This window comes from Papilio polytes, unplaced genomic scaffold (assembly GCF_000836215.1).
Source record: "Papilio polytes unplaced genomic scaffold, Ppol_1.0 DF824146.1, whole genome shotgun sequence".
NCBI lineage: Eukaryota > Metazoa > Arthropoda > Insecta > Lepidoptera > Papilionidae > Papilio > Papilio polytes.
This window is the reverse complement of record NW_013525058.1, coordinates 619,701-646,952: the sequence shown is the minus strand read 5'-3', so window position 1 is coordinate 646,952 and position 27,252 is coordinate 619,701. Positions and strand designations below refer to the sequence as shown.

The 27,252-nt window shown below is 33.8% G+C and overlaps 9 protein-coding genes across 9 annotated transcripts in view; 3 read left to right on the top strand and 6 right to left on the bottom strand.

The window, feature by feature from the left end:
* The window catches only part of LOC106111715 (XK-related protein 6-like), a 10,409-nt gene extending 3,049 nt beyond the window's left edge, over window positions 1–7,360 (bottom strand). The window contains exons 1-11 of the mRNA XM_013293858.1: window positions 7,109–7,360; window positions 3,639–3,860; window positions 3,344–3,518; window positions 3,129–3,269; window positions 2,849–2,994; window positions 2,658–2,748; window positions 2,080–2,243; window positions 1,145–1,293; window positions 647–732; window positions 430–508; window positions 3–70 (exon numbers count right to left, since the gene is read on the bottom strand). Coding sequence (XP_013149312.1) covers window positions 3–70; window positions 430–508; window positions 647–732; window positions 1,145–1,293; window positions 2,080–2,243; window positions 2,658–2,748; window positions 2,849–2,994; window positions 3,129–3,269; window positions 3,344–3,518; window positions 3,639–3,812 — 1,273 coding nt within the window. The 5' untranslated portion in view covers window positions 3,813–3,860; window positions 7,109–7,360. The remainder of the gene's footprint in view (window positions 1–2; window positions 71–429; window positions 509–646; window positions 733–1,144; window positions 1,294–2,079; window positions 2,244–2,657; window positions 2,749–2,848; window positions 2,995–3,128; window positions 3,270–3,343; window positions 3,519–3,638; window positions 3,861–7,108) is intronic.
* LOC106111949 (protein SREK1IP1-like) lies at window positions 4,046–5,297 on the top strand. Its single transcript, XM_013294159.1, has 3 exons — window positions 4,046–4,297; window positions 4,448–4,611; window positions 5,045–5,297. Exons 1-3 carry the CDS (start codon window positions 4,184–4,186, stop codon window positions 5,193–5,195), a joined length of 429 nt encoding a protein of 142 aa, XP_013149613.1. The 5' UTR covers window positions 4,046–4,183; the 3' UTR covers window positions 5,196–5,297.
* A 284-nt stretch (window positions 7,361–7,644) lies between the features above and the next one.
* On the bottom strand, window positions 7,645–9,317 carry LOC106111714. Its single transcript, XM_013293857.1, has 5 exons — window positions 9,179–9,317; window positions 8,577–8,719; window positions 8,130–8,327; window positions 7,897–8,058; window positions 7,645–7,788 (listed from the first exon to the last, which is right to left on the bottom strand). The coding sequence occupies exons 1-5, from the start codon at window positions 9,315–9,317 to the stop codon at window positions 7,645–7,647; spliced, it is 786 nt and encodes a 261-aa protein (XP_013149311.1).
* An 879-nt stretch (window positions 9,318–10,196) lies between these two features.
* LOC106111845 (coiled-coil domain-containing protein 103) lies at window positions 10,197–10,980 on the top strand. The gene is made up of 2 exons (XM_013294002.1): window positions 10,197–10,448; window positions 10,861–10,980. Exons 1-2 carry the CDS (start codon window positions 10,306–10,308, stop codon window positions 10,967–10,969), a joined length of 252 nt encoding a protein of 83 aa, XP_013149456.1. The 5' UTR covers window positions 10,197–10,305; the 3' UTR covers window positions 10,970–10,980.
* A 183-nt stretch (window positions 10,981–11,163) lies between these two features.
* On the bottom strand, window positions 11,164–13,237 carry LOC106111813 (protein FAM183A-like). The gene is made up of 4 exons (XM_013293968.1): window positions 13,138–13,237; window positions 12,802–12,975; window positions 11,976–12,135; window positions 11,164–11,427 (listed from the first exon to the last, which is right to left on the bottom strand). Exons 2-4 carry the CDS (start codon window positions 12,923–12,925, stop codon window positions 11,289–11,291), a joined length of 423 nt encoding a protein of 140 aa, XP_013149422.1. The 5' UTR covers window positions 12,926–12,975; window positions 13,138–13,237; the 3' UTR covers window positions 11,164–11,288.
* A 437-nt stretch (window positions 13,238–13,674) lies between these two features.
* Window positions 13,675–15,023, bottom strand: LOC106111812. The gene is made up of 3 exons (XM_013293966.1): window positions 14,810–15,023; window positions 14,256–14,412; window positions 13,675–13,830 (listed from the first exon to the last, which is right to left on the bottom strand). Exons 1-3 carry the CDS (start codon window positions 14,937–14,939, stop codon window positions 13,692–13,694), a joined length of 426 nt encoding a protein of 141 aa, XP_013149420.1. The 5' UTR covers window positions 14,940–15,023; the 3' UTR covers window positions 13,675–13,691.
* A 1,053-nt stretch (window positions 15,024–16,076) lies between these two features.
* On the bottom strand, window positions 16,077–18,548 carry LOC106111814. Its single transcript, XM_013293969.1, has 4 exons — window positions 18,507–18,548; window positions 17,684–17,835; window positions 16,874–17,030; window positions 16,077–16,324 (listed from the first exon to the last, which is right to left on the bottom strand). The coding sequence occupies exons 2-4, from the start codon at window positions 17,811–17,813 to the stop codon at window positions 16,192–16,194; spliced, it is 420 nt and encodes a 139-aa protein (XP_013149423.1). The 5' UTR covers window positions 17,814–17,835; window positions 18,507–18,548; the 3' UTR covers window positions 16,077–16,191.
* A 471-nt stretch (window positions 18,549–19,019) lies between these two features.
* Window positions 19,020–20,982, top strand: LOC106111830. The gene is made up of 4 exons (XM_013293986.1): window positions 19,020–19,136; window positions 19,429–19,577; window positions 20,014–20,170; window positions 20,797–20,982. The coding sequence occupies exons 2-4, from the start codon at window positions 19,448–19,450 to the stop codon at window positions 20,930–20,932; spliced, it is 423 nt and encodes a 140-aa protein (XP_013149440.1). The 5' UTR covers window positions 19,020–19,136; window positions 19,429–19,447; the 3' UTR covers window positions 20,933–20,982.
* Window positions 20,977–22,595, bottom strand: LOC106111831. The gene is made up of 4 exons (XM_013293987.1): window positions 22,505–22,595; window positions 22,292–22,429; window positions 21,747–21,903; window positions 20,977–21,286 (listed from the first exon to the last, which is right to left on the bottom strand). Exons 2-4 carry the CDS (start codon window positions 22,416–22,418, stop codon window positions 21,193–21,195), a joined length of 378 nt encoding a protein of 125 aa, XP_013149441.1. The 5' UTR covers window positions 22,419–22,429; window positions 22,505–22,595; the 3' UTR covers window positions 20,977–21,192.
* Between the last annotated feature and the right edge of the window lie 4,657 nt (window positions 22,596–27,252).

Sequence of the window (27,252 nt, the reverse complement as noted above, 5' to 3'; positions counted from 1 at the left end):
TGCAGCGGTGGGCGCGGCGGGGGGCGGCACGAACGTTGTCGGCTTCTTTTTCTTACGACCGTTTGCTGCGCTATAAATTATAAGACGTTTAAACCACTATGTTTATAATGTAACATCAGTTAACTATATATGTCCTCTTCTAATACATTCTACGACGTATCTCCTTTCGTCCTCTTGTAACGAAATGAGTTAATGGGTGACACATTCTGACAATTTTGATTATCTTACTAGTAAAATTATGAATGCTATAGTTTAGATGTATGTATGTATGTTAGAAGGTAGATATCTTCTACACGACTGAGCAGATTTCAGTGAAATTTGACATAGTCTGGAATAACACATGAATAAGTACGTTTTTTAAATTACATCGGATCAAACAGAGCTATTTATTACTTAAAAAACATATTACCAATGTTTATAACCTCTTACCTGTTATTAACCGGGTTGGAGAAGCGGCAGTTGAAGACGCCGGGTATGGCCGCGTTCTCTGTTGGGGTAGAGGTATCACCTGGTGAATTTAATTCATACTGTACTATCTACGTTTATACTACTAGAATAGTTAGGTAAAGGCCTTTGTTGTTTAATTATTGTAATATACGGACGAAGCCGCAGGAGAACAGTTAGTTATAAATGCATGTAAACATACCGTTCTTGTTGTTGGATGCGTTGGTGCTGTTGGTGCCCTGCCGGTTCTCCCCCAGCATGTAGCCGAGGCGTCGCACGTGGAAATATCTGTACAAAGCATATTATATTATCTATGTTTATGGGCGTCAATGACATTGTAGGGGGTGGGGGGGCGGTCTGGAAATCAAGAGGTGTAGCAAGGGGTAGATTTTTTTTTCTACTATAAAAGCTTGGCAATATGTGGTCTTTAATGAAAAATCAAGTCTATTTTGAGGTATACATTTCATGTATTCGATATTGAGACTGTTTCTGTGAGGTTCAAGTATTGAAGTTGTAAAACTCCGATATCCATTTTTCTTTGCAAAAATAGAAATAAAAGAAAAAAATAGTACAATAACGAAGGAATATTTCTTGTTGTTGTAGTTTAGTGCAGTGACTTGAGTTGTGTAGTGTTGAGGCAAGTGTGGAGGCGAGGGTAGAGGCGGATGAGGAGGCGGATGTGAAGGAGAGTGCAGTGTACCTGTAGTAGAGCAGCATGAAGGCGAGGCCGGCGCAGAAGGCGGCGGCGGCGGCTGCGGCGGCGGGCGCGGGGCGGGCGGCGCGCCCCGACCACCACCACGCGCACACCAGCACCCAGTTCTCCACGCACATCACGCAGTAAAATATCACCTGCATATTTCATACATCATACATCATCATCATCATCACCAGCTCACTATACGTCCCCACTCACGGGCGCGGCGCCTACCCTAAATTAGGTCGACTGTTTCGTACAAGCTACATGTCAACTACTGAGGCATTTACCGTATCTCTCTTTGCATTTATTTACTGCTAAGTCTCAAATAGTTGTTTAGAATTATATGAAAAATATGAACTAAGGGACTCTCAAGTGACCAAGTAACGTCTTTGTTCGTGATAAAATACAGTGTATCACTTGAGACAATCACGATTACTATTTTGATAAACGTCAACTGTTAGGACGTTTACCTCGGTAAAATATATTAATCCACAGGCTTTCTCTCTTAATGCTTACTACTACGTACTTAGTAGTAACATTAATTTTATTTGATTGACATCAATTACTAAACCGTAACTGTTAAGAGAGATTTTTTTCATCTACAGTCGGGGAAACTGGAGGTATTCTACCTTAAAAGCTACAATAGTTGGAACATTTTGATTACACGCAGAACAAAAATCAATACCACGCAGCTTATAAATGTGGGTGTACGAAAAAAAGTCGATTAGTGATACTTACTTGTTACTTTTTATTATACCCTTGTTTGAACTCACTGCTATCTAATTAGTTATTTATAAGAGGCGGAGTTTGTCTCAATGAACAAGGCAATTTCCTAAAGTGGGACACCGCAGATATCCGCGACTGTACTTTTAAGGTGCGCGAATCAAATGTCGACAGTCCCAATACTTGCTTACCAATTGTGCTAGTCCGTTACTTACCATCTTCTGTCGATGGTTGAGTTCCTGCAGGTTGATGTACGCGAAGACGTAGACGAATGCGATGAGCGCGGAGAGGTAGGCCTTGCGCGGGCGGCTGATGCGCTCGCCGTGGAACACGTTGCGCGGCGACAGCAGCCACAGGAACATCGACACCCAGTGCAGACCTGCACACAACACACAGCAGGTTTGAAGTTTTTACCTCAAACTCCATCTATAGAACACGAGTTTAATTCCGCTCTGTTTGCTGCGACACGCATTAAAGTCTCGAGTACTAAGCATCATATGGTCGAAATGACCATAAGTCCAGTAGAAAGTTATACATAAATAAATTCTTATCGATGTCCTCGTGGGAAAAAAAACTAGCCTGTGTGTTCTTTCGATTTATCATCTACACCTCTGCCAAATTTTATTCACGTCTGGTCAGCAGTTAAAGCTACACACTCTAATATACATCCATCTAAACATTCACATTTATTATTAACATTAAAGGTATCTTAAAAGTTGTTCTTACGAATAGCAATAGTACAAATTAAAAATTACAAGAAAAGTCAATCTATTATTTAAGCAGCATTACTTACCTATAACTAAAAACACCCAATATTCATAGACTAGAGCGTACACGGTGAGAGCGCAAATTCTTGCCGAGATGGTTCCTAACCTCCAAAGGAACTGAGAACAAAACATCATTTAATACCCATGTGTTAAGTAATGATTCAAACAGTAATTTATACCTACGATAAGGATGAATACGTAATAGATTAATTTATACCTGGAAGATAACACCGAGCCAGGTGAGGACGAGCCTATGGACATTCTGCAGCCGAACGTTCTTACTGAAGCTGGCGAGCGCCCAGCACACGGAGAACAGCGACAGCGATGCTGATATAACGTTTAATTCAGCAAACGCTCTGTTTGCTGCAACACACATCAAAGTCTCATATCAAGTCAAAGAGTAGACTAAACAGCATATGGTCAAAATGACCATATGTTCAGTATTTTATATATAAAGAAATTCCTATCGACCTGTCTGTGTTCGGCGCTACTCTTACCTGAAGGTTCATCTATACTCGGCTCAGGTGTTACGCCAAGTTCCCCGAGCGGCTCGTGGCTGGTGTCTTTAAACAGGATGTGCAACTGCAGTAGCAGCATGGGAGCCGCCTCGCAGAACGCATGCACCAACCGAAGCATACCTGTATGAATACAAAAGTCAAATATAATTTCTAAACAAATGTAATACCTATGTTATCTGCTAAACTTCACTTACAAAGATCTCGTACTTGATGTTTAACCCGCCTGAGTTCGACTGGCACTAGTAAACGTGCGTATCGCCACAGCACTCCCACCTGCAGGCAGTGAAGCATAATGGGCAGCCAGGGCTGCCGGCCCTTGCGCCCCTCCCCCGCCCACCACACGTGTAAGTACCAACGGAGAGACAGCACCTAAGGTTGAAATTAAATTTCGTCAAGTCCTGAAGTCCACTGGGATGGTTCTTATTTTTTCGTACCCTCATTTATATACTTGTTCTCAAAATATATAATTTAAAACATAACATAGCGTACCTGTGATATTAACAATGACGTCACGACTATAGATATGGTAGCCGCAAACGTACATTTATAACCACGCTCGAGAAGAGCATATCCCATGACCACGTCGAAAACCACATCGCAGAAGTAGCCGGCTAGAGATATAACGTTGAACAGTACGTCGCAAAGGGGCAGGAACTCCGCCATCGTATACCATTTCTCCTATTTAAAATGTCCCTCTTTTTTACCTGTTACCTGTAAGTGAGAATAAAACTTTACATTACGCTTCTGCCATAGCTAAAAGTTGTGTATTTCTTACATCAGGCTGATACACAAAAAAAAACATTTATCGAAAAAAAGTAATATTTTTATAATTTTAATAAATTTACAACTCTTAAATCTGAAAGTTAAACTTTTTGTTTCAAAGTTGTAATCAATTGTCATAAAATGGAACGTTCCAGACCTGTCGTGAAAAATGACAGCGTCTAAAAGTTTTAAACGTCAAAGTCTTCGTCTTTGAAATGGTTACAAAGTTTTGTTTCTTTAGTTAAACTTTAAATAATATACGACTGCAAACAATGTCTAATTATATTGATTTAGTAAACAAATTTGGTAAGGATAGCACAAGAGCTGCTTGCAAGAAATGCGGTTACGCGGGTCATTTAACTTTTCAGTGTCGAAACTTTATAAAAGTAAGTTTTTCAATAATTAGTTAAGTTTTTCGAATATTATTAATGAAACACATAATTTATATATCAGGATGCTTCATTAATTAACACGATTTTGTTTCTTTTTGGTATCACTTAACCTTAAACATTCTTTACAAACTTTTTCTTTTCTAGGTTGACCCAAACAAGGAAATAGTTTTAGATGTGAGTAGTACAAGCACGGACAGTGAAGAGGATTATGCCACGCCATTACAAACATTACGGGAAGCGGAATTAAAGAAAAAATTAGAACAGCTTAAAAATATGAAAAAGAAGACTAAAAAAAGGAAAAGATCAAGGTAATTCATTGTTAATATGATAATTGTGCTTGTTCTAGTTTTTAATAGTAGCTCATCCTTGTCATTATACATTCTTATAAAGATATGTACCTACTGAGGGGCTCAGAGACTATTTTTTTTTGTTTTTATAAGTATACACAACAGCTAATTTAGTCACACAATTATGTAGGAAAATAGAAAACTTGTAAGATGAGACTAAAGCAGGATATTAGCTAAATTTTCTTCTATTCACAATATTTAACATCAAGTTTATGGCTCCCATTCACAGTGGTGTTATTTTGATGTGTTAAATCTAGCTTGATTGTCATCAGACAGACACTAAAGAAAGTTTTAGTAATAAATGGCATGTTTATAATCAATTGAATGAAAATGAAATGAATGAAATGAAAATGAAAATTTAATTTGTTTTAAATGTTATTAATAATTATTTCAGTTCAACAAGTTCTTCATCCACGGACACATCCAGTACTGACTCAAGCGATTCTGAGAGGCAAAGTAAGAAGAAGGGAAAAGAGAAAAAGAAGAGTAAAGAAAAGAAAAAGAAATCAAAAAAAGCAAAGAAACACAAGAAGAGTAAAAAATAGTTAAACAAATTTCGAATTAGATATAATGTGTTCATTGAATCTGTTTTATAAAAAAGACTGTACAACTATTTTTAAAATCAATAAATTATGTGATGAACTGCATTGTGTCTTGTTTATTCCATGTGTCCAAACATATATTCATAAAATTCTACTTTAATCACATTTCATCGATAACTTTATACCGTTTAAAGTAACAATATTATTTTGTACCAACAACTGCCCTAAGTTATTAACTTAGAATTTTACTTAAACTTTTTAAGTTGAACAATGTAGTATGTACAATTAAATAATTCAAATTTACACTGGTCCTTAATGCTTAGACAATCTTACTAAATATGACATGGTGAATTACTGTTCATTAAACAAGGGGTAAGCCGACAAACAGGGTGTGAAAGGGGATTTTTTTAATGAAAAATAGACAAATTAACTATATTAACTGACAAATTATGTAAAACTAGTTTTTGCCCGCGACTGTTTACTCAGGATTTTAAAAAACCAAAGTGGTTAGCCTATGTGTTCTTCCAGACTATCTACACCTAAGCCAAATTTCATCGAGATCTATTCAGCCATTTTGGCTACAAACTCTTACAAACCTCCATCTAAACTTTCGCATTTAAATTATTAGTAAGATTGTAGGCATTTAAGTATGTTGGTTTGTATAATTAATCTTATATTTCTACATGGGTGGTCTCATAAGTGACTTTCATGCTGGACTGTATTCTGATCTATTACTCTATTCACTAACTTCTAGAGCTATATATAAATATAATATTGGTTGGTTGTAAAGTTATTAACTATACTTATATTTTTTTAATACTAGACTGTTACAAACCAGTAGAGTCTATTTTGAAATAGCAGAATTTTTAAATCTTTAAGCTCATTGATAGTCATTGCACAGTGAATAATTGCATACCAATTGTTTGCTTAGACATTCATGAATAATTAATAAGTATTTTGTATGCTGAATGCCTCGCCTTAGTACTAGTTCTCAGTATCATGTTAAACTGCTATGTGAAGGTGTTTTATCGATACATATATTATGTCAGCGCTGTTTCTTTACGTTTACTATGAATTTTGAAGTATTTATAAATAATTTTTACTGGAGATGGGCCAAGATATCTCAAATTTACCTTTTTAGTTTTATTTTATTATTTGTTACATAGGCATACATAGCTATTTGGTGTACAAAATGCATAATCTTATTATAATATATTATCTCATTATAATATACTTAAATGTGGAGTGGTACACCGGTAGAGGTAGACCTAGAAAGAGATGGATGGGTTGCGTGAAAGGTGACATGATCATGAAGAAGAGGGTTGACTGATATGACAGATGAGTTATTTGGAGGACGAAAACCTGGCACGCCAACCCTACAGGAGTAGGGTAAGGCAGGGGAGATGATAATGATATAATATGCTTAAAATGTAAAAGTTTGTATGGATGGTTCTAAAAATGTTTTGTAGAACACTGAGTGGAAGAATGCACAGGGTACTAAATCAGTTATTGTTAATTCCATACCGAATAAGTTGCGGGCAAAAGATAGTATTACTTACATAGACTTTTATTTTTTCAAAGACTTACATAAAGAATATGGAAGATATACAGAGGATATCATAATTTAATTATTAATTTCATAGAAAATAAGCTAAAATGAAAAGAAAAGGTGATAACTATATTAAAACTTATATTATCCTTTAATAGCTAAAGCACATTTTTAATTGACTCATGATAAAAGTTAAATGATTGTGTTGATTAAAAATTTGAGCTAAGCTATTAAAGTAGAAAGTAGGCTCTGCATAAGCTTTCTCCTAGAAATGGCAAAATAATTTCGTTTGAGAAATAATTAATAACTTAAGGTTTAAATGCAAAAAACATATAATTGTACGAAGAAATTTGTAGTTTCTACATACCATAATCCTAGGAATTTCTTCGTTTTTATAATAGATGCATTAATCAGATGAAACACGATACATACTTTGAAAGTTGAACATTACTTTAACATCACATAAGCTATATTACAATTTGATTGCAGTTTAAACAATATTCACATATTATTTACACACTCATTACACAAAAATGTAAAGTATTTTGGTTAAGTTATACTAAAAACTTTGTATAAAGTTCATGTCAAAAGTTCACACCACGTAGTGACATCTTGTGGTAGGTATGTGAATCTTTTGAAAGCTCCACCATATTTTTTAAAATTCTGCTAGGCAAAGATATATTTGACGTAGAGCCAGCATTTTATTTTTGTATAAAAGTTAAGATGTTTCAAAACAAAATGTAACTTTTCTAAATATTATTTTAAAACTTGAATTTCCTAAAAACAATGCTTTAATAATGAAAAAATATACGACTGTTCAAAAAAAAATCGGACATGTTTGTATTTTTTGTTACATGTTTTTAAGGTACTTCAGATCAAATTAAATTAATAATGACAATGTATTTATTGTGAGCAGTAATATGAGCAAGCACTAAGCGATCGGAGAAATCCTGGTAGCGCAAAATCCAATGAAACATTTTCTTGTGCCAGCGTGACGATGAGTTCCAACGGATCCGATTTCATTAGTGATATACTACAGATTTTTTCCTGAAATAAGAGAAATAATAACCTTATATGCTAACCTAAAATCGAATTTGAAAGATCAAATCAAGTTCCATTTATTTAATAGTCTGTGTTTAAAAGATATGTACGTACCTCAGTAACAGAATTTACAGCTGCCTTTTGATGTTCAACCTCAACTAATAGATTCTTTATAGCAGTATCACTTTGCGCCCTGACTTGATCTATACATTTTTTGTATGCCGGCACACTATTTATTTCGCAAGTGTTTTCTACGAGTTTCGCTGCTTTTGTTGCCTTAAAAAGATTTTTCATAACTTCAGATTGATTATTAGGATTAACGTTAGAAGTTTTAGTAAATAATTTACCTGTTTCATATCTTTGACTAAAGTGAGCACTTTCTGATGGTGTGCGGTAAACGATTTACGTAACATAGTTTTCATCATAGTTACTATGTCTCTCTGTGTAGGCACTTCGAATGTACCAATATTCTCAGGTCGTTCCTCTTCCACGCATTTAGTTTGGTTCGTTTTTTTAATTGTATCATTTCTTGACATTCCGTTCACCTTTAAATTTGAATGTTCAAACAACTGTTTTATTTTAATAGTATTTTAAATAAATGTGAACAGGTACATTGTAAGGGTAGACTTTAAGGTTATAAGGAAATGGCGCCTGAATTTCAGCAGCTTGTTAGACCTGTAGTACGACTAGCTAGTGCGTCATTACCCATTAACTATGTAGTGTAGAATAACAAGGAGAATATGGCAACATTAATTTAACGTCCCTTAACAACATAATTTATTTCAAGAACTCACGTTTGTTGAATTTGCAGTAATTATCGATGTTGTTGTTACACTTATGTTGGCTCGTCTGCCGATATCTTCAACATTGAAGCCTTGGAATAGATCATAGCCCGCGTAGGAGTAACAACTCACCAATTTCGTGATGATAAGTAGATCTGTGTAAACATAACTGTAATATAATTTTAAGGCACTAATAAGTAAAGTTAATTTTAAAAGTACCCACGACGACGTAACATTCAAACTAAAAAACACTACATTTACTTAATTTAATACAATTGTTTACTTCTTATCAGATTTCATAATAATCTTAATGTTATCCTTATTTTATAAATTAAAAAATATCTTACTAATATTAATAATGCGAAAGTTTAGATGGATGGATGTCTGTAAGATTTTGTAGCCTAACCTCCTGAACGGATCTCAATGCAATTTGGCACAGATGTAGAGCATAGACTGGAAGATCATAGCCTTCTTACTTTTTGTAACTACACGCTGACAGAGTCGCGGGTAAAAGCAAGTATAAAATAGATACATTTTCTCCCGGGGTATGTATTCATTCATTTTAAAGGGGATCGTTTTGCACGCAGTGATGTAAGAAATAACAAATAACTCACATGTGTACATTGCAAGGGTAAGGCACGTGTACGGGAGGAAGGAACACTCGACGAAGTTACTTTGTAAAGAACAATAAGTGCAGTAACTGTTGTGTAAAGCCCTTGCTTGTTTCCGTAAGCACGTGTCGTTGTATAACATTGCTACTTTATAAATGTCATCACTACTGTTATTGGTATATTTTTTACAATTTATACAAATAATATAAACAACAGCACTAGTGGTATAGTCTTCCAGTCTCCATGACTGGAGCGTGTTTTTCTTTAATAATTCAGCAAAACGACTAACCAGTAAGCTATACTACTATAAAGAGGAATGATTTGTATTTAATAAAATAACTCAAAAACTACTGGGCGGTTTTCAAATTCTTTCACCATTAGAAAGCTAAGTTACCAGTGAGTAATATAGGCTTTGTTTGTATTAAATTTAATTTTACGCAGGCGAAGTCGCGAGCAATGGCTAGTATTAAATAAAACGTAGCTTTAAAATAGTCTCAAGTTTAATATTTTAATGTTAAATCGAAGAAACATTGCACCGTCAATTATTATGTTAGTTATGTGTACTATGTGTTCCAAAGGTGTAAAAACGTAATAAAGTATGGAAAGTTTTGAAATATGCTATAAGAAATCACAATAAAATAACTGCAAGCGACCATTTTAAATCAGTCTCGTAATACAAGGTTTGTTTCTACAGCATTGTTTAATCAACATCTAGCATGGAGTTGATAAGAGTTACCGGTCGTTATGCCATTTTTGTTTATTTGAATATTAACGGCATATTTGTAATTAACCTTATAAAACGACTACGTACGCACTTAATAAGAGATGCCCCTACAAATATATTGCCTGCTTCAAAATTGGCCAGTATTTTTGAATAGTAGCGCTCAATAACAAAATTGGTATAAAGAACACTAACTGCGCCAGTGAGACTTTTAAATCCAGGCTTGATCCGCAGTACTGTCTTACTGTTCCGCCAAGTGTGAACTAGTCATTTACCTTAGTGTTACCATGGAAACGCAATTGTTACAATGATGACATTTTGAAGTATTGATAATCTTTTAAAGTGCATTCTACGATTCTTTAAAACGTAAAAGTCCATTAAAATAGTGGTTACTCGATTAATTAGAACAATGGTAACACCACTAAGTGCAGACGACTTCACTGCTATGGAGGGTCAACTACGGGAGTGTTTGGAGGAGGACAGGAGGTACCTGCGGGTTAATAACGTCAAATGTGACGCTATACACACAGCTAAAACTTACGAAGAATTCGCGTAAGTGGTATAACATAAGCTTAAAGTTTTCTGTTAGTTCTTGTCAATTAAGCTACAGTAGCTTTGCCGATGGACTTATTTCTCTGATGGTGTGCAGACGAGGGCAGGACACGGTATTTAGTGAGAGAAGGAGGCAGTGGCAAACCTCCGTACGGCTTATACTCCGGTTAGAATTGGAGATCGCGCCAATGTAAATGACACTTACAATGCTGGCATTCTGCAAACTGGAAAAGCAATGAACCCCTAAATAAAATGAATGATTAAGTAATGAATAGCTTCGATCACTAATATGATAGTTATATTTAATAACGAACTCGTATAGTAATATAACGACGTTTGTTTGTTAAAAATCTCTAGATTTTGATCTGGAATAAATATTACTTCGTTATTTTGATTTTAAATATTGTTTCAGAGATCGAGTTGCAGCTGCGCATTTGCAACCTTTAGAAAAAGAGGACTACAAGAACAAATTCCCTCGCTCTTGGAACCAATATGCTGGCAGGAAAACAAATGAAGATTAATAAAGCTTACTTAAAAATAGGAAAATATCTGTTCAATTCATTTTCAAACGTAAACATGATCTTTTTTAATTAAGTAATTAAAACAATATAATATTACATATGTCTTTTAATAAGTGTTAATAAAAGTAAAGAATAAATGTATAAAAGTATAAAACAAATATTATAAAAAATATTTATGAAATAAATAAATGGCAGACATCTTTAAAAATATATTTTTTTTAACCAAACTAAATTGCCATAGTATATAGCGCTTGTATCGGCACGTCACAGACAATTCTGCGATGCCAACTCAAGCGTAGAGTATTAACAAAATACTTGATCATTTTGTCTGTCGTTTCCTAGGATTGAACCTGTGTATCTGCATTTCAGTCTTTGTGTGAGAACTCTCTCTGAGCGGGTGGTAGAGCCGATTATCATTACGATCTATCTTGAGAAGAGGATCGCTGAACCATCCGTATCTGAAATATGATTTGGTTGGTGAATGAGATCAGTCTAGTCCTTTACTCTCGAATAATGGATGAGAATGGTGATTGATGCAGTAAGGGATGTTATTTTTTTCCTGTACAACGTCTTCATTGTGCAAGAAGAGAGCAACGATTCTGTAAGATTTTAACTTAATACAGATTTTCAAACATAGAGAGAATAAAAAGGGATGGATTGCAACACAAGGTGACATGATCAAAAAGGGAGTGATGACTGAGATAATGATAGAGTTATGTGAAGGACGAAATCCTGTCTGCCCACCCCACGGGAGTAGGATAAGGATAAGATGATGATGATTATGATGATGATGACAGATCTACAAACAGACGTCACTTGGCTATACAAGTGACAAGCTCCCTCGATAAAGAAACTAAGGTACCTCGATAAAGTAAAGAAGGAGGAATTCGTATCCCCTCAATTCCAATACATTTTGACATAGTAGATTCAACTGCTATAGTAAAGGGGAATCAGTCTATTAAGGACCATTGCCACTAGTTAAATTAAATAAATTCAAAGTAGTTACGTCTGATTATCAGTAACTGGCGAGGGGTAGTTACTGCGCGGCCCCTTAGCTCTGTATTTGCCCACATTTATGCAGTAATTGTTTTCTTTCTCGGCCAGCTCCTCAGACACTTCCGCTATCTGTTCGTGTTTTGCGTAGAACTTGGATGTTATTGGGGTTGCTGGATAATAATAATAATAATTAGTTTAGTTAGCTATTTTTTTTGTATGCACATAAATTATTTATCTAGTATATATGTAAAATATGTTTATTTAATTTTATTTACACATAGAAGCCATCCAGACGGATACCAGTAACTTTACTTACTGCGTTGGCGCAGCGACCCAAAGTGGGTGTTAGCCTCCGACACGAGAGAGCGGACTAGTAATTTTGAAAAGGAAATAATAATAATCATTTTCTATTCGAAAGTATATGTTAGTGTGGTAAGAAACGATTAACTATATTAATATAATGAAGGTCTACAGTCCCAATGAAGAAGTACTATAGTGGTGATGTTATGAACAAAATAGTTTACTGTAATATATCGTTGTTTAACACTTATAAGATACCCTAAATATATTTCTTATGAACTACACTAAGGGATTCCTTAAATGGCTATAACAATACTCAGTGTATAATCTGATGTGAGGCACACTAAGGACTTTTTGCGCGAAAACCACAGAAAGGTTTTATACAAAACAATTTTTGAAGACAATAATAATAAATAATGAAACCTACATCCTACGGGAGTAGGATAAGAAGGATGATGATGAGTTTTGGAAGAAAATGTTGACCTTAAAAACTCACTATGACTACTAGAAATTCTAGCTATTGGATTAAATTTTACCTTTAAAGTTAGGTCTATAAATCTTATAATTGCGAAAATGTTTTATTTCCCTGTATATGATCTGGTTCAACATGGTTATATTAATTGGCATTCGGATACCGAAAGTACATTTGCCTGGATCCATTGTTTGTAAGGCTATTGATAATGTTTTGATATAAAGCTTATGGATTGTAGCTGAAAATCATCAAAAAATCTAAACAATGTAAAAGGTGCTTGAGTTGGCACGTGGTGTAAAAGACTCTTCTTTATCACGACGTGCCAATTCATATTTCGTATACTAGGTAACTGAAACATATTTAAAAATGTAAATAAATGTCGATTCGAGAAACAATGTACCTGGGTTATTTTCGTATTTTGTAAAGGGTTTTTTTTATTAAATGTATATGTATGTAAAATTATTATAAAAAATGGTACAAAATTACATTGTCACGCACGTCAAAATTTAGACAGATATTAATTTCGTTTATAGATAAAATATTGTATTTCTTAACGTGAAAGGACTTTTCAATCTGAATAACGATAATTCTTTAAATAATTTACTTGATTTTAGCGATAAAAATTGTCTCAGCAATACATTGGAAACCTTTCTTTCGCTTTCGTTCAAAAAGATCTTTCTCTAAGGGGCTGAGACATCTTAGATGAATGCAGCATTTTCAAAAAAAAAAAATCCGTTAATTAAAACGATTTAAAACAAATATGTATAATTTTATTAAAATAAAAAGTAATAAGTAAACGAGCACTACAAAACTTAAAAGAAAACAAAAGTATAAAACTTAATATATAAAAGTTGGTTTTACGGTCGATATACTTGTATAAAATGTTACTAAACAGATACAGCTATAATGTTATACAAGTCACAATGTAACTCTACGGTAAAGGTCTTTTAACTGTTAGGTTTTTAATTTCTTCTTTGGGTTACATTTTAGGATAATTATTTCAATCTTTGTGTCATCGCTTTCAGCAATCGGTTGGTAAAAACGACGGTCGTTGCGATCCAGATTTACTAAAGGCTTGTAATGCCAACCATACCTGAAATAAACTGTCTTCATTAATGTGGTTCCTATGTAAACAGTCATAACCCACTATTTTATAATTTGCATGGTTTTAATATTTCTATCATCGTCATTTATTGATGAGTAGCGGAATTCATGTTCATGAAAAAATCGAACTGTTTCTAGAATTTTCGATCGAAGCGACAGCTGATGGCGAGTAACGAAAATGACGTTCGCAAAAAGATGTGTGTAATATTCGAAACGACATCGAGAATGTTCCATTGGAAAATGGAAAATCGATAGCAAAAGTAGTTTTTTCATTTGTTGATATTTATAATATTAAAGTTCTTTTTGATGTAATTTGCGTTCTTAACATTAATTATATAACTTCGAACCAATAAAAGGTATACGAAACAACATAGACAAGTTATATCCAAAACAAACCGAAGTACATAAACTAACTCATGATTCGAGGTAACCGGTGCTGAATATCTACTGTGGGGCCCGATTGCTCTGGCCTGCGTCACCTTGTGGCAGTAATCGTCAATCTTTAACTTTTGCTCGTCCGTTTCTATCTGCATGTCGTGAGCGGCATGGAACTTTCCAGACACCGGTAGAGCTGGAAGTTATACCGACGTCTTTTAACTAACTGAGATAGAGCGTCCACCTTTGATTAAACTATCGTACAACTTTTTAGTCGCGCTTTGATTCCTATGTGCTTATATGGAGGGGCGCACACTACTCAATTTTTAGTTGTGCAACTAAACAGTTGAATTGCCTCTGAAACAATCGACAGTCGACAATCGCACAACCGTTGTGCGTTAGTTTAATTAAAGGTGTGCGCCGATTACTCTATTCAATTAGTGTAAATTTGCTATTTTTTTTTCTACATGCGCCTATAGATTAGACTTATCAGATGAAGGTCTGTGAAATTGACTAATAAAATATTTTTTTTTTATTGTTGTTACTTATTAACTTACTAATTGTAATAAATATAATAATTAATTACAGTGTACCTCCAAAATTAGGTCTATATGTTTTGTAGTTGCGAAAATGTTTAACCTCTCTGGATATCATCGCGTTTAACATGTTAATGTTCATCGGCATTCTGATACCGAATGTACATTTATCAGATGCTCCGACCATTTTGAGAACGTTGATATGTCCAAGCTAAAAAGGAAGAAGTGAACAACAGTTCCAATGATTTTCTTTAAGCTAGAAAGAGACAGAAATAGTTAACATGGTGATTTTTGAAGTGTGATTGAATGAAATCAGGTATATTACCCAAAGCAAGAACTGTAACGGTTTTAGGGACGTAAGAAGATTGGGCAAAATTTTATTAGAGCTGGTGGGAATAAAGAGGGAAGGGGGTCCAATAGGCTTATTTAGACAGTATAATTCGCGGACTTGTGGCGCCCTTTTTCTGTCCAGAGCTCTGTGCGGCGACAACCGCGCCCTACCCTACCGCAGGCACTGTCTAGTAGTTAATTTCTAATTTAATTTCATATGGATTACTTACGTGTTTTAAATGTATCCTAATATTATAAAAATTGCTTATAAAATATATTGCAATATAAAAATATAACTTTATAAATAGATCACAAATTAAATTATTATAAAAATATTATAAAACGCTTCAAAATATCATTGAAAAGGAAAGATAATTACGAAATAAGCTCATATAAAATGAGATATTTAAAAATCATCAGTGACAATGTCAAAAAGCGAAATTGAACTTCAAAAAGAAAAATGATTTTCGTTCTAAATACATAGAAAAAGTTAAAATACCGAAAAAAAACAACTCATAAAACACACTTGTATTAAAAATTGTTAGATCCCATGTAGCTTAAAACTCAGTATTTCGTTCCGTCAGCGGCGACCAATCAGCGACAAATCATCATGAACTTTTGTCAGCTCACTGCTTCGCTCAAATGTAGAAAAACAGGTACAGACTGCCTTTATTTATTTTTACTAGCTTTCGCTCGCGACACCGTCCTCGTGGTATTTAAAAAAATAGAAATAAATAGCCTATGTCTTTTCCAGACTATCCTCTACTTCCATGCCAAATTTCATCGAGATCCGATAGGGAGTTTAGGCTACAAACTCTAACAAACATCCATCCATCTAAACTTTCGCATTTATATTAGAAAGAAGTAAGATAACACTCTCACTCGACCAAAATAAGAAGTAAGGACTACTTTCTTATCACCCCTTAAAAACCCAAGCGAAACTGTAGAGCAATAAATTGCATAGACCGGATGGTGTATAATAAAAATCTTCGTAATAAACTTAAATCTTTTATTTTGTATAGTTCTATTTATTCTACTAGTATAAAGTATATATAAACTAAAAGTATAAGAGACTATAAAAGGTTTTCTTTCCCTCAACTGGGTTAAAATCATTTCTTTTTCGTTGGATTTGACATTTGTATAATAACTTCAATTTTAGTGTGTATGCTCTCTCTTGTCGGATGGTAGTAACGACGGTCACTTCGGTCCAGTGCATACAATGGTTTGGAATACCAACCGTATCTGTATCAAAGTAAATTTAAAGTTATCAATATTGTAGACATCTATATAGTCTGACTAGGAATATAAACACATATATGTCGGAAAACTATGGCATCGTTAGACCATGACTTTCATAATTCTAACTAGGCTATAAATATTTTCAATGCGAAAGCAAAAATGATATTTCATAAGGCTCTAACTGAACTTTTTACTTAGTGGTTAAGTCATTGTTTAAATTTAGGTAGCACTAGCTTTTGCATTTGACTTCGTTCGTGAAATTAAAAAATTTCGAATAAACATATCCTATGTAAGTGATAATTTGGCTTTGTATTGATAAATAATTTTTAAAACCGGTTCAGTCGTTTCTAAATTTATTCGTTACATATAGAAAAACGAATCTTTCCTCTTTATAACATCAGTTATCTTATAGGGGGTTATATAGGGGGTCGTATGTTACCTAGAGTTTGGGTTGTTTCGTCCTGTCTATAAATGTATTTAATGTCTTTGCCTATAAATTATTAACAGTGTTACTAAAAGCTAAAAAATCGGTACAATTAAATGCTCTCTTACTCATGGCTGGTGGTAACAGGAAAAGAGTATTTACTGTGCGGTCCCAGGGCTCTTGCTTGCCCTACTTCTTTTCTATATTCTTCTATTTTTTTATCTTCTTCTTTGTTATGTTTCATTTTATCATGGGCTGCATAAAACTTAGAAGCTATTGGTACGGCTGAAAATTATTTACTCATTTTAAAAATTACATTTTTAATCGTATTTTTAATTTTTTTTATAACATATGGTGGCAAACGAGCAAGTGGCCACCTCAATCCGCCAAAATGGCGAAGCGACCGCTGCCCATAGACATCCGCAATTGCAGATGCGTTGCCTGCCCTTATCCGACGAAGGAGGAGACGCACAAAAATAGGATATTTCCTCTTCCTATGCATATCCTCCACCGTTAAATCCACTTCCTCTTCCCATCCTCTTCTTATGAGAAAAGGGTGGTAAAGAGAAAGTGACTAAAATTAGGCCTCCGGCACCACACTCATCAGACGAAACACGGAATTGGTTCCATTTCACGCCCGTCTTCTGTGTGGTCGTGGTATTACACTGGGCGTGCCGGCCCATTCGTGCTAAGATGTTAAAGCGGGCACTACCACTGTAAAATACCACCAAAATTTCACTGTAAATTTCAAAAAATGAAAATGTATTTTGTAAAACTGTAGATGTTACATTGAGTTTTCTTTTAATATATTTATTAAACTTTTTAATATGTAATTTCTTTTTTGTAGAAATAAATACATATTCATTTATTCATTCATTAACTGAAAACGGAGAGTTAAATTGTTTTATAGATGAATTATGGAATAATTTGTTTAATACCTTTGAAATTAGGTCGATAAGTTTTATAATTGCGGAAATGTTTGACTTCCCTGGATATTATTTCATTGAGCATGTTAATGTCGATTGGTGCTCGATTCCCAAATGTACATTTTCCTGTACCAGCAGCCATTATATATAGCTAATGACTAAAACTATAAAAATCGATATTATTATTTATCTAAGTACTCACTTCGTTTATTCGCTTACGTTAACTTAAGTTAACTGCTTTAAGTCCTACTACTGTTACTAATTTAAGTCCCTTTCTCTTTACCACCCTTTTCCTATAAGGAGAAGTTGGGAAGAGGAAGTGGATTTGACGGTGGATGAGATGCATAGGAAGGGGAAATGTCCTCTTTATGTGCGTCTCCTCCTCCGTCGTATAATGGTAGGCAACGCATGTGCAATTGCAGATGTCTATGGGCAGCGGTCGCTTCGCCATTTTGGCGGTTTCAGGTGGCCGCTTGCTCGTTTGCCACCTTATGTCATAAAAAAAACTAATGTTATATACGGTGCTATTAATATGTGCCCATGCCCCGGTGAACGGTGAAGTCGAGGGAACCAGAGGGGGTTTATTGGGTAGGCTCCACGTTCCTTCCCTTTTGGGCAGGAATATGGAAAGAGTCCCACATACTCTGTGTGTCTTTCCCCAAGGCACCTGGGATGCGTAACGCATTCCCCCTCTTAAAAAAGGTTATATACGGTGCATAAAGGTCGTATTGTATTTTTCATTGTCTTTTTGGATATCTCTGATAAGAAAATAATCTACATATGGTAATACATTTCGTTTTTCAAGTAAAGTAATTATGTAAAGAGTCGTTCATACCTTGTTATAAATAAAATAAAATGGCTTATAAAAAATTGTAAAACTTATATAAACGCTGCGAAAAATTATTATTAAAGGTAAATATTAAAAATTATGACAAATCATTATTATAAATTTCTGCCAAATTAATAAATAAGGATAAAAACATAAATACATCGATCACTCAAAAAAACTTAAATAAATATGGCGATATTTCTTGACATGGTTGTAGGGTTGACAAAAAGTTGGTATTAAGAAAAAATAAACACTATTAAAGTATAATAATTATTTTTTTTAACAGCAGCTTTTAGACTTAATTTTTAAAATCAAAATAAACCTATTAACTAATATATGAATTCAATAAAATATTCATTTTCATATTTTTTTGTATTTCTTGGAAAATCCATTGTATTACGTTGTTTTTTTTAAATGTGACTGTTTTGACGTAATGTCAAAAAGTGACAATTAAATTTGATCCTTTGTAGAAATAACAATTTATAATTTTTGGTTTCGATGTACGATTAAATTATTTCATCTTTACGCAATTAATTTAGTAGAAATAGTTTTATTTCTTAATAATATTAACATTTGGGATAATTTATATAAGTTTCAATATCGTTTTTTAAGTGTTTCTATTAATTTCACAATTAGGTAAGCTGATGTTTTGATTTTTGTAAACATAATAAATAGCTGTTAATAATTTCGTAAACAACGCGTTAAAATGTTGTAGATATAGGATGTAAGGGAAGGGATGGAAGGAATTGGATTGTGTTCGTAATATCAATAGAAAGATTCAGATTTGCATTGTTGATAACGAAAACAGCATTTAATTCTTTTTTGTCTGTCTGTCCACAAGCCGCGGTTGTCGTGGGTAATCCTAAATAAAAAAGGTTGAAGATCTGTGAAGTTATGTTGGTCTAATATTAACAGTTCTTTTTTACAGGTTTAGCTAATAATTTAAAATGGCAGCTGGAACAGGGAAATGTACATTTGGTACTCGACCGCCGCTCGACATTAACATGCTCAATGAAATTATATACAGGGAGGTTAAACATTTCCGCAATTACAAGACATATCGACCTAATTTTAAAGGTATTTTTAGCAACTATGAACGAATTTTATTAAAAAAAAGAATTACAAGATGGCGTACAACTTTATAATTTGATTGGACACAAAATCTATCTGTTTTAAAGTAATTTTACAACAATAACTTGGAGGAACAAAAAAACTCAACCACTAATTACAATTACAACCTCAAAATGTACCGAACACTTTGACACGACCTGACGCTAATAGAGCCAGCGAGCGAATGCCCAACTTTCAAAGATGGCGGCCTTTAAATAATGTCGGAAATTATGCCACACTAAAAATGTTTATTATTACTACATGCAATTTAACAGGGTTGTATTTCACTAACTTTCGCCCTCGATTTTGCGCCGTGGAATTAAAAAATAGTAAAAACATAGCCTTCGTTACCACGCTTTTCATTTAAAAAAATACTACTAAACGTTTATATCGTGCTTTATAGGTGTTCCTTTAGCTTCTAAGTTCTACGCGGCTCATGACCAGTTGGCATCAACCGGCGAAGAGAGTATAAAAATAGAGGAGTACTACCAGAATGTAGGAATGGCAAGATCTTTAGGACCCCTTAGTAAATACCCTCTGCCTGTTACGACGAGTCATGAGTGAGAATTGATTTTATTCACTTAGCTTTTGACGCGTTCCGTGCATCATTAAACTTAAATATATGAAGCAAGGGTGTCAGGAATATAGTTATCTCTTTTGTTCCTGTGTGGAAACATAGGGGTTAGACAATGATAGATTCTAGCTTTCGCCCGCGATTTAGTCCGCGTGGAATTAAAAAAAAATTAAAATAAATAGCTTATGTGTTCTTAATGGCTATGCTGTGCCAAATTTCATTGAAATCCGTTCAGCAGTTTAGGTTACAAACTCTTACAAACATCCATCCATCTAAACATTCGCATTTATAATATTAATAAGAAATAAGATTAGTAAGATTAATTGTCAGCAAGACATCCTACATAACTAAGAAGTATGTTTTAGTATATTAGTACAGAATAGTAGCTTTACCCGCGACTCCGTCCGCGTAGGATTAAAAAAAGCAAAAGTAAGTAGCCTATGTGTTATTCTATACTATCGTCTACAACTATGCCAAATTTCATCGAAATCTGTTTAGCCGTTTAGGCTACAAACTCTAAGAAACATCCATCCATCTAAACTTTCGCTTTTTTTATAAACTTTTATAATATTAGTTGTTACAACACAAGGTTTAGAAATATATTTGTGTCAGGTACGGTTGGTACACCAAGCCCTTATATCCGATGGATCGCAACGATCGTCGTTTCTTTTTACCGAAGAGAGAAAGTCCGCACACTAAAATAGAAGTGGTCATACTAACATCAAATCCAAGACAAAGGAAGGCTTAAAGCAAGTCGAGCGGTGGAAGAAACTGATATATGTAATTCTTTACAGTGTTTTATTTCTTTTAGTTTATTTAGAAAATCAATTTAGACTTAATATTATAATTATACAAATAAAATGTTTAAGTTTATTACGTTTTGTATTTGCTTAAATGAGTGACATTTGGATCGTTTTTGAATATTTTCCCACCAGCTTGAATTGTGTGTACAATTTCAACTAGAAACTTCCATAGAAATGGTTACAATATAAACTCACTAATAATCTTTTATCTGTATATCTTATTATTACGGTATATACTATCGCTTGTTTTTCGATAATTTTCGTTTCTATCCGAAGGTATTTTTATATGCCATCCGTATCTGTAATAAAATTGTTACTTTATTGATCGTTCTTTTATATCTATTCTTGTTTATTTTACTCGTAAAACAATAATCAATTATTCTTATTCTGATGGCTGAATTATTAAATAACTAGCTATCGCCCGCGACTCAGTCGCGTGGAATAAAAAAACAAAAGTAAGCCTATGTGTTCTTCCAGACTATCGTCTATCTCTGTGACAAATGTAAACGAGATCAGTTCAGGCGTTTAGGCTACAAACTCTAACAAAAATCCATCCATCCATATAAACTTTCGCATTTATAATATGAGTAAGATTTAAATATTAATTTAAATAAAAGTATGGCCTATACTCAGTGATAACGTAGCTTTTTAATGGTGAAAGAATTTTTGAAATCATCCCACTAGTTTTTGAGTTATTTCAATATATACAAAAATACATTCATCTTTATAATATTAATATAGAAGTATTGATAAGCTTACTCATGGTTAGATGTGACCGGTGCTGGATATCTGTTGCGAGGTACTCTTTTTAAGCCAGCTACCCTATCAGCGTACTCTTCTACCTTCTGTCTCTCATCCTCGGTTTCTTTCACTTTTAAATCGTGTGCTGCGTAGAATTTATTGGCCAACGGTATTGCTGATATAATGAAAACTTTATATTATTTCGAAGTATTAAAATATTCAAACTTTATAGCGAATCTAAGTGCAGGTGTCTCCTGCGGTGGAAGTACGCTGAGGTCTCGCGATAGCATACATTTCAGCTATAAACGAAACTGGGTACAGACAAAGTTGGAATGGTATTGTATTGAAGCATTTTCTATCGCCTTCGTGGAACAAGCGAATGCTAGATGTATAGAACTCTTGTTTATATAAATCATAGATATTACGGGCGATTATCATTTATCAGTATTTAAAAACTAAATATAGTTTACAGTAAACGTACTCTTTGAAGTCACTAAGCTCAAAAGGTAGGCAAGATGATAGTGAGATGGTACTTAAAAACAAATTAAAACATATTGACTAACCTCTGAAATTAGGTCTATATGACTTGTAATTACGATAATGTTTGACCTCCCTGTATATGATTTCACTTATTAAATTATTGTTCAAAGGTGGTTTAGTGCCGAATGTGCATTTTCCTCTAAAGGCCATCTTAAATTTATCTTAAAAAATATTATATTGATAATCATTGTGTAAGGATAAAAGTTAAAACATAATATAAACTTAAATTCAGTTACCTTTTACTTAGATTTAAGTTACACATAAAAAGCTAAATTATAAGCTTAGTTTACTTTAAATTAATCTTATATTTTCTATACGAAATAAAACAACATTTATTATTATTCGAAATACGTAGCATATCTCAAATTGATGTCAAAATGACTGCGTCAAAAGCAGTCAAATGTTTGACCACAGAAATAACGTTCTGAATTTTATTCTCCAAGCATACCTATTTGACAGTCAGAGGTAGTAAATCAGCACATTTTTATTTGAATCGCATGTTTTAATACCTCTAGCCACCGTTCGTACGGGCGCTTTTCTAACGGACGTCAAAAACGCCGTTGAGATAGAACAAATTCATTTTCCTCTATATTCGGCAGCGCTTTTAAAAAGTGACGCTTTTTAACGTGCTATTAATGAACATCTGAGCGTTCGGCGAACGAAACAAGAATTATTTAGCGTTCGTAAGGGCGACAGCGTTATAAAAAACGTCAACGCCAAGCGTTAAAAATGCGCCCGTGCGAATGAGGGCTTAGTGCTTAGGCTAAGGAAGAAAGATTGGATTCAGATATGATGGAACAAAAAATTGTGATGTACATTATAATATGTAAGTAGTACATGTGTCTCTATGTAAGGTAAAGGGCAGAATCATAGATAATACATATATATACTGAGAATGATGAAATTTTGTGTAGCATTTAGGTATACTATTTTGTGTCTGTGTGAACTGCAATCAACAGGTGTAGATAGTAATTTTAATAGTCTTGTAACGTTGTTAAGCCGAGATGGTCGTTAAATTAACGTTAGATTGCGGTTGGATTACATCGACCAACTACGACCCACTCACAGACCAACTCTATATAACCTTAGCTTGCATTTAGTTTGAAATTATTCACCATGTTGTTAAGTTATTGGTAAATAATAATAATATAAATAATAATAATATAAAAAATAATTAAGAAATAAATAATTATTAGATTTAATTCTATCTAGACCATCTCTAAAAAAAGGATGAATTAATAAGGGTTTTAAAAAGTAACAAGTTGTACGAATTTAATTTTTAACAATTTATGTTTATCTATATAACAAAAGTTTAATAAATGAATAGTCCTTCCAATGAAGATCCCTGAACTGAATTTAAAAGCCTTGAGCTCTCTGAGACCGCCATTCCTCGCGCCGCTGAGAAGCGCGTGAGAAGCTTTGAGCTACGATCTACCACATAAGCGGAGCGGAATGCAGTGTAATGCAAGTTATGAGTATCAGAAGAGGTGAAGACGTACAACTGAACCGCCTTTGTTCACTTTAGTTATTGAGAATAGTAGGACCATAGAACATGTTATGGAAAAGTACATAGGTAAAGCGTTGTATTTAAAAAAAATGATGTTGAGAAATTAATTTTTGAATTCCGCAAAATCATTTTTTAAAACAACGTGAAATTCAATTTCATTTAGAAGCCCAAATTCCTAGGCTATATCTATCTACATACGTATAAAATATACATTGATGTGTGTAAGAAATCGCTCCGCTTATGTCTATGGTAGCTACACAACAAAAATTCCAATCGCCCATCGCAGCCTCACCGATATTGCGGTATCCGCGAGATCGACACCCCGCAAGACAAGTATTTCATAAGGCGTAAATTGAAATAGCCGCAAATAACCTTCCTTTACCCCCATCCCTTCCACTTCTTCAGGGGGTGAAGTGCCGAGCATACGTTCCGGTGTCACTGCTCACCACGAACGGGATTACAGGTAAAGGAGACAACAGATTAAGTAATCCAAAATACCGAAAGAAAAAGGAATAGATAGATACATTTTTGGAAATGTAGGAAAAGATATATCTATCCAATAAACGTATTGTTATATTTAAAAAAAAACACGGAGTAATAGTATGTCTTTGTACAAGTGTTTCTTCAATGGAAACTAACGGTTAGGTGTCAATAGCGTTTAATGAGGACGTCTTGTAAAACCGTTTAAAGACTGCAGGTGCAATCCGATCGAGATTGATTTACTTTCCATGCAATTTAAATTAAAATTTACTTGAAAAGCATTGTTTTCTTTCAATTATTATTGAAAGTTTATCGTTCGACATAAAACTATCGAATATATTTGGATTTTAATCTGTCTTAAAGGCATGTCGATGTGTCAACTTATTTTGACGAGTAATAAATAATCTTTGTTCAATTCGTCAAAGAGTACAAATTGGACAAATACCTTCTTAGAGACATATATTCAGCGCAATAGTTCTTACTGTTTTTTTTGCTAATATAAATTTTAGGCGGTATAGATAATAAGCAGGAATGTTATGCATTTTTTACAAAAAGATCAAGGTAATTACGTTTTATGATGATAAATTATCAAATGAGAATCATTTTAAATTCGCTACGACATTTTGATAACCTGAATTAATCTTTCTATTATTTCTTCGCTACTGAAAGGTTTCCTCATTTCTTTAATCGCCTCGTTTACAGAAATCTTTGATCTCACTTTTCTTTACAATATTAGGTTTTGATAGTTTAGTTATAAAACTCAAAAAATCAGATTAAAGACGATGGTTTTAGTTTTCCCGCCCATTTATGTTACATGCAAAACTATGGAAAGATCATGTTCTTAAAAACTTACTAGTTTTTCGACCACCAGGCATTGCTGTGCCATTTTTCTCTAAATTATTTAGAACGAGCGCACACCCTTGACTAAACTATCGCACAACTGTTGTGCGATTGTCGATTGTTTCGCAGCGAATTCAACTGTTTAGTTGCACTAAAAATCGAGTAGTATGCGCACCTCCATATACGCTCATAGGAATCAAAGCGAGACTAAACAGTTGTGCGGTAGTTTATTTTCAGGGCTTACGCTGTTAACTTCAAAAACATTAGCGAATTTAGAGTTTAGATCGTCATATTCCACGAACAACAATCCCCAAATAGGAGGGTAAAAAGAAAAAGTACGTAAATTTATTGTACGAAGTTGCTGACCGTATTATTATTTTCATAGAAGGGATCAAAGTATAATAAATATGAGATTGATGTTTAATAATTTTTCCTTTCATAAATTATGAAGATAAAAAACTCAGTGAGTCGGTTCAGAAGGTTTGTATCAAATTTCCTAAACCATATACGGTTGCTACAATATACTGTTTAGGAAATTTAACATAAAACGAAAAAAAAAAAAGGTTTTTAAGACACTATAGCATTTGAAAAGCAAATTTTTGAACGTTAATAAATATTTCTTAATTACATTTTATTAAATATTTCTTAATTCCAAATAAACTAGGGCTTATATAACTACGGGATTTGAACTTCCGATATCTAGTTCGACAGTCCGTGCAAAGTTTAAAAAGTAATAATTTTAGAAGAACATAGGATCGAAAAATTAATTTATTATTTTGTTGTTGACTAGTTGTTGCTTCGCCCGCGTGAAATTTAAAAAAAAATAGTCACAGATAAATAACCTTTCTAACGGTGAAATAATTTTTAAAATCGGCCCTGTACTTTTTGAGTTATTTCAATACATACAAAAATACAAATATTTCCTCTTTATAATGTTAATATAGATAACATCATAATTATAATATATCTACAAAACAAATATAAATATTAGACCATACATTTTATAGTTGCACATACTTCTGTTTAAATGTTTGCGACCCTATACGATCTATCAAGAGAAAAGACGCTTGCATCAGTCGGCTCTTTGTCCTATGCTTTTAACGAACATCTGGCATTAAATTACTAGCACTTACTGTTCAAGCTTCATATCTATTTCAACTCATAACAGCTAAAAAGTTTTTTTTTTTTACAAAAAGGGGCTAACGAGCAAGCGGCCACCTAAATCCGCCAAAATGGCGAAGCGAACGCTGCCCATAGACATTCGCAATAGCGGATGCGTTGCCTACCTTTAATCGTCGGAGGAGGAGACGCACATAAAGAGGATATTTCCCCTTCCTATGCGTCTCCTCCACCATCAAATTCACTTTCTATATAATATAAGAACAAGGTGGGACGGGAAAGGGAAAAAATTGGGCCTTCGGCACCACACTCATCAAATGAAACGCGGAATTGCGTCCGCCTAATGCTTGTATTCTGTGTGGTATTTCACCGGACGAGCCGACCCATTCGTGCGAAGATGTTAAAGCGGGCTCTACCAAAGTAATGAAAACAGGATAATACTGCAACTATTCCTTTATGAAACTAAAAGCAGGTTGTTGATGGTGTAAAGATTTATTTAAAAAATATGACATCAAAGATTTGTAGCTCAAGTCGTAGATTCGTAGCATCTAAACACTGCGTAGCTTGTAGCTTTAACTAATCGACATTGTTTGCGTAGCGCGTAGCATCTATGTTATAAAATAGAATTTTCAGTGATGTTAAATTTTGTATTTTAACTATTATTAAACATTTTATTATAATAATAAAAGCTAAAATAAATTAATTTAAATAAATTGTATAACTTTGAGAAAATATTCAACGCGCTATATTAATTGATACGGTCTAAGTTGGTGCATAATTGCAATGTTAAGGTGTGTTTTTTCAAGGGTACGTGTCGCTGCAAAAGCTCCTGAAGCTCTACACAACCTCCAGCTTTCAGTATCTTGCCGCGCGCCGCAGAGAAAGCTTGCCCCGTGCTCAGCGCACCGCAAAACTTTCACGTGACTACGAACTTCTATTTAACTTTAATTATAATCTAAATATTCAAGTGATTTAACTAATATAGCTTTGGTAAAACCGGATATTTTATTTATGGAAGGTAAGTTTTTAAAGATATAT